Source organism: Cebus imitator, unplaced genomic scaffold, assembly GCF_001604975.1.
Source record: "Cebus imitator isolate Cc_AM_T3 unplaced genomic scaffold, Cebus_imitator-1.0 Scaffold139, whole genome shotgun sequence".
Lineage (NCBI taxonomy): Eukaryota > Metazoa > Chordata > Mammalia > Primates > Cebidae > Cebus > Cebus imitator.
In genome coordinates, this window is record NW_016107454.1 from 999,411 (window position 1) to 1,010,615 (window position 11,205).

General features: G+C 42.5%; 1 protein-coding gene across 1 annotated transcript in view; it reads left to right on the plus strand.

Annotated features, from left to right (window-relative positions):
* DCDC2C (doublecortin domain containing 2C) overlaps positions 1–7,181 on the plus strand; it is a 149,744-nt gene extending 142,563 nt beyond the window's left edge. Inside the window, exon 10 of the mRNA XM_017541994.2 lies at positions 6,997–7,181. Coding sequence (XP_017397483.1) covers positions 6,997–7,026 — 30 coding nt within the window. The 3' untranslated portion in view covers positions 7,027–7,181. The remainder of the gene's footprint in view (positions 1–6,996) is intronic.
* The last annotated feature ends 4,024 nt before the right edge of the window (positions 7,182–11,205 follow it).

The window sequence follows — 11,205 nt, forward strand, 5'->3', positions numbered from 1 at the left end:
CCGGACCGGTGTATTTTGTATGGAGAACCGTGGCTCCGGGGCGCCGACAAAGCAGCCGCACAGGGCGAAGCAGCGGCGCCGGCCGGCACAGCTGCGCTGGCCGCATCAGCCGCACTGGTGACCTGTGGAGCTCCTCCGCTTGGGAATTTCCTAGTGTGTGGGCAATAAAAATGCAGCGTCCACTCACCCTCTGCGCTTTCACTGGGAGCCGCAATCCTGAGCTGTTCCTAAACGGCCATCTTGGATCCTCCTCAAGAGGTCAAGCGGCCGTACACGTTTTCTAAGCTAGTCAGAATGGGTACATTCCAGTAACTCTTTTATGTGTAGATCTTATATTAGAGTATGATGATTTCACAGTTTTTGGTCAGCTTACTAATGTCTGGATTTTTGTTGTTCTTTGCTTGCTTCCAGTATCTCTCAAGAACCTCAGCAAGAGTGAAAAAGTGGTTCCATTTTCTGGTAAGAGACCCTATGACCAGTGTTCACTCACGGGCCCTTCCGTGTGAGGCAGGGCACGGCGCAGGTGGCCACTCTGCGAGTTTCACAGTGAAAGTGTCTGCAGTGAGGCCCGAGTGACTCACTGCCCCATGGGGGGTGTCGCCAAGCTTCCTACTGACGGGGCAGCCATCCCCTGTGCTCATGTGGCCTTTGAATAAACCACGCTTTCATGACTATGCATGGAGCCCTCTAAGCAGTCTTGCATATGGCAAGCTTCAGGTCAGCTGACAAATGAAGATGTTGGCGTACCGTACGGTGGCACAGTCTGTCAGTCAACAAAGCAGTTTTGGCAGATGTTCCATCGTTCAATTATTTTAATCTTTCACTGCATTTACTCTTATAATATTTTGTACAGAAAAGCTCCTGAAACTTGTGATAAGAAGTATAAGTTTTAGACAACAGGCTTTAGACACACATGAGTATCCTTAGGGGACACATTTTCAGCCACTCAGGTGCCTGTTGGGTCGTGGGCTGAGTTCTGAAAGAACACCAACAGAGCACACAGGTGCAATGCCAGGAACGTCTCCTAGATGATTGGATTTAAAAGGCAAGGTGAACGCTGAAGTTTTTGAAAATGCATTTTACTCTGTAGTAACACAGCACAAATATTATTTTATATTAATTTTTTGTATCATTTCATATTACATAATATATTAATATTCATATACATACATTTTAATATCTTAAATCTATTTTTAATTCTGCACATTCTAATCTTATGTGTTTTGGGGAATGCTTTATGTGTGGGACTAGCAGACTGCTGGTTCATTCATTATGTATTTTTTATTCTTTTATTTATCAAACGTCTTTTTGAGCTTCTTTCATGTTCCAGGCTGAGCTGGGCACTGTAGAAACAAAGATGAGTAAAGGCAATCCCTGTGCTCTATTGCTGGCAGTCTAGTGGGGAAGACAGACTTGACGCAGAGAAGCATGCCCAGGTGCAAGAGAGAGCTAGGTTAGTGTGCGGCATGAGCAGCCGGCAGGTCTCCCTGTGGATTAGCAGAGGGTCGCTTCGCCCTCAGAGCACTCAGCCCTACCTTTTGCTTGGCACATAGTCATACATCACAACGTGTGACAGTCTTTGTATTTTCTTCAATAACAACCCCCCTTTTTATGTTTAAGCTTTTAAGTGATAATGAGTATCAAATCATGTATGTATCAGATTTTTCCATTCACAGTGTGCTTTCATTGTCATATCATCTTAATCCTACAGTTCCTAAAGATCCATGTTTGTATCTCTATTTGCAAAGAAAGAATTAACTGAAACCCAGTTTCAGTTAAAGGAAGGTGACTGGTTCAAGATTAATCTGAAAGTAGACAGAGGCACCAGGACTTATGTGCCATTAATCATTTTTAAAAACAAAAGGACAATATGGAACTGCTGACCCTGGGCCAAGTGCTATCCAGAATGTGGAGGGAATCCATTGGAATGAGACTCAGTTTTGTTTTTCTCAGGAAGCTCATGTGTATTGGGGTTGGGGCACAGACCTATAGACAAGAAAGTTGAGTAAGAGAGAGAAGTGTTAAAATAGAGGTGTGTACTGGATACCCTGGAAATATACTACAGAGAGAACAATTGACTGTCTGGGCCTGGGAGGGAGGCTGCAGGGATTTATAGAATGTGTTATGAAGGAGAGGATTGCAAAAACGAATTGGGAAGGGCTGGTAGGAGGAATTTGCCAACTTGACAGAGTGAGGAAGGGGATGGTGGGCAGAGGAGTCAGCATAGCCAAGTGCATGGAAGCATGAGGGTGCATTTGGGGAGTGCAATGAGTTTGGTGCAGTTGGAGCAAAAAGTGAATGTGCCTCAGGAAGGAATAGTATGTGAAGAAGATGGAGATACAAACAAGGTTCAGTTCTTAAGGTCCGTCAGTGAGAAAAGGCAAGGCTAATTTGTAGTTAAAAAAAAATCTATCCCCAATCTCAGTGGCTTTCCACAATAAATCCTTATTTCTCGATCACAACAGCCTACTGTGAATTGGAGTCTTTCCTGGGTGGCTTTCCTCCACATGGTGACTCAGGGATCCTTGATTTTGTGGTGCTGCTGTCCTCAACACATGGTCTCTGAGTTTGCTACAGGAAGAGAAAGGGAAGACATAAGGAAGCCACATTAGATACCCAGCCATCTCAGCCCAGAAGGGACACACCACCTTTCACGTCCCTTTGGTGTGAACTAGCTGCCTGGCTCCATTTTGCTGTGCGCTGTCTGGTAACAGTCAGGGCAGCTCTGCATCAATGTAAGGATGCTGGTCTTTATCTTGTAGGGAATGCTAAAGCAGGGAGATGATGTGACCACATTTATGTTTCTAAGAAGTGCTGTGACAGCAGAGAGGGAAAGGGATGAGAGGATTGTATGCATGCTGCATATTCTCTATCAGGTGTGAAGGGGCTAGACAGGAAGTGACAGATTCCTGGGAGCAGACAAAATTGACCGCACCTGGCCACACAGTGGATATGGGCGGCGAGAGTGAAACTGGAGTGGAGGTTTCTAGTTTGGGTCCAGGCGTTCCTTCTGAAAACAAGGGGATGAGCAGGTTTTGGGGAAGGGAGTGTGTGAACATGCTGAGTTCTCCACGTCAGCTGAGCTACCTGGCCCCTCTCAGGTTCTGCAAGGCTGCTCACTGAAGACATCTTTTCAAGTGTTATTTCAAAGGGTGCTGTTTTCAGTTTTCAGGAGCATCTTTTTAATTTCCTCTGCCAAATGGCATTCATCCTGTAGGAAAGTTAGTGTTAGCTTTGGGAAATGTAGTTTGGCTGGTGAAAGGCTGATTGCATGGGGTATTCTTCCTGAGCTCCAAAGGCTGGTTCTCATGTGCTGGGGTCTACTCTGAAGAACATGGCCTCTAGATTCTCCTGTACTCTGATTTCTTTCTTTTTCATTTTACTGAAAATGCCTTTTTCTGTTTTACTGACTCATAGAAAAAGCAACAGTCTTCTTCCCTGCGACTTCTCAATTTTTAAATGACTAATGGATTGTGTCTGTGTAATTAATATTTGCTAACACAACTTTGATTCTAGCTTCTCTGATGGTATTGCATCCTACTTTGTGCTTGTTGGAGATAATGCATGCAAAAACACATTGCACGTGTAATACCCTATGTGAAAAATATTTTTGTTAGTATTACCACTGTCACTACAAAGTCAGCAATACAGCAGCAATATTTGTCTTTTTTGATTTATTTCAGTTGGTTTAGATGGCTACTATGTTTATTGGTGATTTTGTTGTTTTATTTTGTTTACTGAAAACAAGAAAAGGAACCATATGACATTCTAGAGGAAAAAAATGCACCTGTACTACTAGAAACCCCAGTAGAAGTAGAAGCCCATAACGAACCACCGATGGGACAATCACAAGAAAAATCATCACCAAGACAAGAAGAACAAACACCTGAGGAACAAGAGTCCCCCGAGCAGCCGTACCTGGAACAGCCATACCGAGAGCAGACACCTCAGACTCCAGAGTCCCCTGCGCAGCCATACCTGGGACAATCACACCAAGATCAGATACCAGAGAGGCCGGAGTCCTCCACACAGCCGTCCTTGGGACAGTCGTCGCAAGTGCAGACACCTGAGAGGCCGGAGTCCTCCACACAGCCGTCCTTGGGACAGTCGTCCCAAGTGCAGACACCTGAGAGGCCAGAGTCCTCCACACAGCCGTCCTTGGGACAGTCGTCCCAAGTGCAGACACCTGAGAGGCCAGAGTCCTCCACACAGCTGTCCTTGGGACAGTCATGCTGAGAGCAGACACCTGAGAGGCCAGAGTCCCCCATGCAGCCATCCTTGGGACAGTCATGCTGAGAGCAGACACCTGAGAGGCCAGAGTTGCCCACTCAGCCATGCCTGGCATGGCCATCTTAGAAATACACAACTCAGGGGGGTAACAAATAAAACAACAAATCCCATGAGAACAAAATGCCAACCATGTCATGAAGAAAACAAACTAGGACGGATCACAAGACAAATGAAAATAAAAGTAGACATTTTTTCACATTATGCTAAAGAGGTATACTGGTGGAATATTAAAATTGTGAATTTCATATTTTGGTGGCAAGACTTAAAGTTTTTAAAAACATGTTGTTAGCCTAACTTCATCTGGAATTCCTTCCTCTAGCCCCTAACTGTGCAAGTCTGGGAGGGAAGAGCGTGGGTGGTGAGACTGGGTGAAGTGTTGCCTGTTGGGGCAGACCTTCTCCTCTTACGCTGTCAGCCCATACCTGGCATTCCAGAGTGACTTAGCCACCTTACGAATGGCACATGTCACATAGTTATCTGTAATTTATTCTTCCTTTTAAAAAGTGAATTAAGGCATATTATAATAACTATGCATGTCTATTTTTATCTACACACAAAACACTTATATGTACATCTCTTTGCCAATATAGGTATATATATATATGCCTTGTATGTCCTAAATGGACTGTAGAAACCTATGTACATTTTTGGTGGCTAAGAGAATGGACTCTCAAGTCAGTATGCAGATTGGGCTTCTCCCCTCATTAAGGTCCATGTCTCAGTTTAGAGCTAATAATAATAACTAATTCATAGGCTGTTGGGAGAATTGCTTATCATAAGCAAAAAGGCCCTGGACACACAAAAGGCACTAAGAAATGTCGGCTACTCCAGTTACTCCATGTGGGTAGGTGTCTTTTGTTTCTGTTACCAAGCAAGAGAAGACAGGCAGAGTCCCTGCTAAGATGAGGCCTGCCCTTGACTTTAGGTTAGCTGAGCTTCCTGCCGGCCAGCTCAAAGATGGCAACGGGGATTCTAGGATGGTTCAAGTCCTCTTGAAGATCAGACCAGTCTCACACTATCTGCCAATTAGTGGTATAGACAGTGTTGCACATGGAAGGAGAAAGAAAAAGTATTATTCACCATATTTCCATTTCTGGATTTGTTGTTAGACTTCACTGGAGCATTTGTTACACTTTAAGGGGGAAATTTGTGATCAAATAGAAACCAACACCGTCTCATCTTGAGTGTTTTTTAGTTAATAAGTTTCTGCTAGAGAGCACATCTACTTTGATTTGACTCCATGGTAAGTATATGGTATATATTTTAGTGGTGGAAAAGAGCTTTGAAACACTGCATTTCTCATTGCTTTTGTGGGTGAATTCTCTTCCAGCTGCCCTTGTGCCTGTGGTTTAGACCAGCAAGCTGCTGTGGAAGGAATGGGTTAGGGCTAGAGAGCCAGGCCCTGGCCTGTGCTCCACCATTTGTTGACCACAGGGTCTTGAACAATTTACTTTTTCTCCCTGAACGTTAGCTGTCTTCTGTAAAATGAGAACAATGGGATCATAGATTGTTAGAGCTGGAAACAAATTTAGAGATCAGAGAATTTCCAACAGACATTGTACTGTGAAGTACCCATAGGGATTATGTGGCTCGCTTGAAGTCACATGAGACCTGTAGCTTGGAGGGAGCAAGGATGGGACTGGAACTCATGTTTTTCTTTCCTTCCTTCCTTCCTCCCTCCCTCCCTCCCTTCCTCCTCGTCTTCTGCTTCTTCCTCCTCCTCCTTCATCTTTGTCCTCTTCGTCCTTCTTCTCCCCTACACCTGTCCTCTTCTTCCTTCTTCTCTGCTCCCTCCTTCCCTCACCTGCTCCCTTCCTCCTCCTCCCCCTTTTTCTTGTGACAGGGTCTTGCTCTATTGCTCAGGCGGGAGTGCAGTGGCACGATGGCAGGCTCAACCGTACTCCCACCCCAGCCTCCGGTGTAGCTGAGACTGTAGGCATGAGCTATCATGTCTGACTACTTTTCTTTTTTTTGGAGAGATGGAGTCTTACTATGTTGCCCAGGCTTCTTCTTTTTTAAAATTTGATTTCGGGTGTATTATAGTATTCTATCTTCCTTAGTATAGAATTGTTGTATGAATCAAGTGGAATTAACCTCTGAACATTTTGCTAGAGGTAAAAGACAGTCATTTTACTTAATGGATACATAATAAAAAAATTTTTTTTAAATGTTGCCTCTAGATGATGTTCACATTTTGGGGCTTAGTTTTAGAGTGGTCTTGGTACTAGGAAGATGGCTTAAATAGCTCTTCAAAAGAGTTATTCAGCATCATAATTGAACCAAACAATACAGATTCAAACAGTGCTGTAGACTCAGCACACTCAACCTGGTTGGTCAGGATGGGGGCCGTGGGGTGAGAAGCCGGAGAAGATGAAGGAAGGGGCAGAGGAATGGCAAGGGGTGTTCAGATGAACTGAAGTGGAGTGGCCACCAGCACTGCACAAAATCTGATTTTGAAATCAGATTTCAAAATTTTCAGTGTTCCAGGTTGTTTCCTGCGGCCGTTCTGCGTGTGGCATGTTGCCGTGTGTGTGCCGTGAGGAGCTGTGCATGCTGCAGGTCCCAGGGCCCACCCGCCCTTCCCAGGAACAACACCCAGAGTCCAGACTCTAACAGAAATGCCAGCTCCTGGGAGAACCGGAAGCAAACTGTGGCTAGATCACAGCTTGGAGATGGTTTCTGTTAACCTGCTTTTCTGTCTTTCAGATGGCCCGGGAGTGGAAACCTGTAGATTAAAAAAACCACCTTTATTATCTACCTGAAGTCCACTTTTCTTCAACTATGGGGCTTCCATCTCACATATGGACATTTTAACAGCAAGAAAATCACATCTGGGGTGAAACTAAAGTCCCACACAGTGGTGTCTTCTCAAAAGCTAAGGACGAGGTTTCCCAGTTGAGCCCCATATTCTTCTTACTCTGTTTCTCGGTGATATTTCTTTTTAGTAAACATTTTAAAGAATGAAACATGGTTGTTTATCCTTAATCCTGAAAGTGAGAGAAATTTGAAAAACGCTGTGTGTATTTTTCCCTCGTGATTTTTTTTTTCCTGGAATGTGTATGGGAAGATATCTTATTTGTATGTAACTTGGAGGTTGTCACAAAAACAGGTACTGATAACCTTTGCTATGTGAAATTTAAAGTATAAAAATATTTTACCTTCTGAATGATTAGTTCAACGTGAAAAGGAAAAAAATCCAGGGTTAGCTGGTGACATGGTTTGGCTGTATGTCCCCACCCAAATCTCACGTCGAATTGCTGTTTGAACAGGACAGAATGAGATATTGATAATGATGCAGGCACAGTCATAGGTTAGATGGTGGTAGTCTCCCTGGTTGCTTTCACATTTTCAAATGAAGCATACAGTCATGTCAGCAATTGAGAGTGCAGAGAGGATGTAAGAAATTTTAAGAGAGCAAAGGATATGCAATAAAAGGTTAAGTAAATTTATAAGGAAAATGGACAATGATGAATGCCAATTTAAAAGTTGTATCTTGAGATTTTGTTACTGTAAAGTGATCCTAATCCAAACCCCAAGAGAGGGTTCTTTGATCTTGCACAAGAAAGAATTCAGGACAAGTCCACAGTGCAAAGTGAAAGCAAATTTATTAAGACAATAAAGGAATAAAAGAATGGTTACTCCGTAGGCAGAGCAGCCCCAAAGGCTGCTGATTGCCGATTTTTATGGTTATTTCTTGATTATATGTTATTGACAAGGGATGGATTATTCATGCCTCCCATTTTTCAACCATATAGGGTAAGTTCTTGACATTGCCGTGGCATTTGTAAACTATCATGGTGCTGGTGGGGATGCAGGAGTGAGGCTGATCAGAGGTCACTCTCTTTGCCATCTTGGTTTTGGTGGGTTTTGGCCAGCTTCTTTACTGTAGCCTGCTTTGTCAGCAAGGTCTTTATGACCTGTATCTTGTGCCAATCTCTGATCTCATCTTGTGATTTAGAATACCTAACCATCTGGGAATGTAGCCCAGAAAGTCTCAGCCTCATTTTACCCAGCCCCTATTCAAGATAGTGTTGCTCTTGTTCAAACACCCCTGACAATTTGAAAAGAAAAAATGGAAAGGAAAATAAGGATGATAAATTCAAGTTGGAAGATGAGAGAGCTTTGTCTGAGACAAAGTTGGCAATCGTAGAGGATGGCTTAAGGAGGTGTGAAGGAGAATATGTGATATTTTCAGATCTCGAGAAATTCTAATAATGAAGGTTAGGCTAGATAGTTATACAATTGCTTTTAAAATATAAGACTAGGAAAAAGATTTTAAGTTGCTATTATATCAGGAAAAATGACGGTGCCTAAAGAAGTATAACATAGGAAGAGAAAGAAAGTTTAAGGGGATTCTGGAGTGAAGAGCTTCTTGGGGACACGCCTTGAAGCTGTTGGCATGGAGTCAATAGTAAGTACTGTTGGACATCATCTTTTCTTTTTTTAATTATACTTTAAGTTCTGGGATACATGTGCAGAATGTGCAGGTTTGTTGCATAGGTATACATGTGCCATCATGATTTGCTATACCCATCAACCCGTCATCTACATTAGGTATTTCTCCTAATACTTTCCCTCCCCTAGACCCCCCACCCCTTCACATGCCCTGATGTGTGACGTTCCCATCCCTGTGTCCATGTGTTCTCATTGTTCAACTCCCACTTATGAGTGAGAACATGTGGTGTTTGGTTTTCTGTTGTGGTGTTAGTTTGCTGAGAATGATGGTTTCCAGCTTCATCCATGTCCCTGCAAACGACATGAACATCCTTTATTATGGCTGCATAGTATTCCATGGTGTGTATGTGCCACATTTTCTTTATCCAGTCTATCATTGATGGGCATTTGGGTTGGTTCCAAGTCTTTGGTATTGTGAATAGTGCTGCAATAAACATACATGTGCATGGTGTCTTTATAGTAGAATCATTTGTAATCCTTTGTGTATATACCCAGTAATGGGATTACTTGGTCAACTGGTATTTCTGGTTCTAGATCCTTGAGGAATCGCCACATTGTCTTCCACAATGGTTGAACTAATTTACACTCTCACCAACAGTGTAAAAGCACTCTTATTTCTCCATATCCTCTCCAGCATCTGTTGTTTCCTGACTTTTTAATGATTACCATTCTAACTGGCATGAGATAGTGTCTCATTGTGGTTTTGATTTGCATTTCTCTAATGACCAGTGATGATGAACTTTTTTACATGTTTGTTGGCCGCATAAATGTCTTCTTTTGAAAAGTGTTTGTTCATATCCTTTGCCTACTTTTTGATGAGGTTGTCTATTTTTTTCTTGTAAATTTGTTTAAGTTCCCTGTAAATTCTAGATATTAGCCCTTTGTCAGATGGATAGATTGCAAAAATGTTCTCCCATTCTGTAGGTTGCCTGTTCACTCCGATGATAGTTTCTTTTGCTGTCCAGAAGCGCTTTAGTTTATTTAGATCCCATTTGCCTATTTTGGCTTTTGTTGCCATTGCTTTTGGTCTTTTAGTCATGAAGTCGTTGCCCATGCCTATATCCTGAATGGTATTGTCTAGGTTTTCTTCTAAGGTTTTTATGGTTTTAGGTCTTACGTTTAAGTCTTTCATCCATCTTGAGTTAATTTTTGTGTAAGGTGTAAGGAAGAGGTCCAGTTTCAGTTTTCTGTAAATGGCTAGCTAGTTTTCCCAACACCATTTATTAAGTAGTGAATCCTTTTCTCATTGCTTGTTTTTGTCCGGTTTGTCAAACATCAGATGGTTGTAGATGTGTGGCAATATATCTGAGGTCTCTGTTCTGTTCCATTGGTCTATGTATCTGTTTTGGTATGAGTACCATGCTGTTTTTGTTACTATAGCCCTGTAGTATAAAGTCAGGTGGCATGATACTTCCAGCTTAGTTCTTTTTGCTTAGGATTGTCTTGGCTATCCGGGCTCTTTTTTGGTTCCATATGAAATTTAAAGTAGTTTTTTTAATCCTGTGAAGAAATTCAGTGGTAGCTTGATGGGGATAGCAATGAATGCATAAACTACTTTGGGTACACGAATGTTCATTGCAGCACTGTTTACAATAGCAAAGACCTGGAACCAACCCAAATGCCCATCGATGATAGACTGGACAGGGAAAACGTGGCACATATACACCATGGAATATTATGCAGCCATCAAAAACGATGAGTTTGTGTCCTTTGTAGGGACATGGATGAATCTGGAAACCATCATTCTCAGCAAACTGACAGAAGAGCAGAAGATCAAACACCACATGTTCTCACTCATAGGCGGGTGTTGAACAATGAGAACACATGGACACAGGGAGGGGAGCACTACACACTGGGGTCAGTTGGGGGGAAATAGGGAAGGAACGGGGGGGGGGGGGAGCTGGTGAGAGATAGCAAGGGAAGAGATGCCAGATGTAGGTGATGGGGAGGAAGGCAGCAAATCACACTGCCACGTGTGTACCTATGCAACAATTTTGCATGTTCTTCACATGTACCCCAAAACCTAAAATGCAATAAAATAAATAAATGGGAAAAAAATTACTTTGGGCAGTATGGCCATTTTCATGATCTTGATTCTTCCTATCCATGAGCATGGAATGTCTTTCCATTTGTTTGTGTCCTCTCTTATTTCACTGAGCAGTAGTTTATAGTTCTCCTTGAAGAGGTCCTTCACATCTCTTGTATGTTATATTCCTAGGTATTTTATTCTCTTTGTAGAAACTGTGAATGGGAGTTCACTCATGATTTGTCTTTCTGTTTCTCTATTATTGGTGTATAGTAATGCTTGTGATTTTTGTTTACTGTTTTTGTATCCTGAGACTTTGCTGAAGTTGTTTATCAGCTTAAGGAGATTCTAGGCTGAGATGGTGCGGCTTTCAAAATATACAATCATGTCATCTGCATACAGAAACAATATGATTTCCTCTCTTCCTCTTTGAA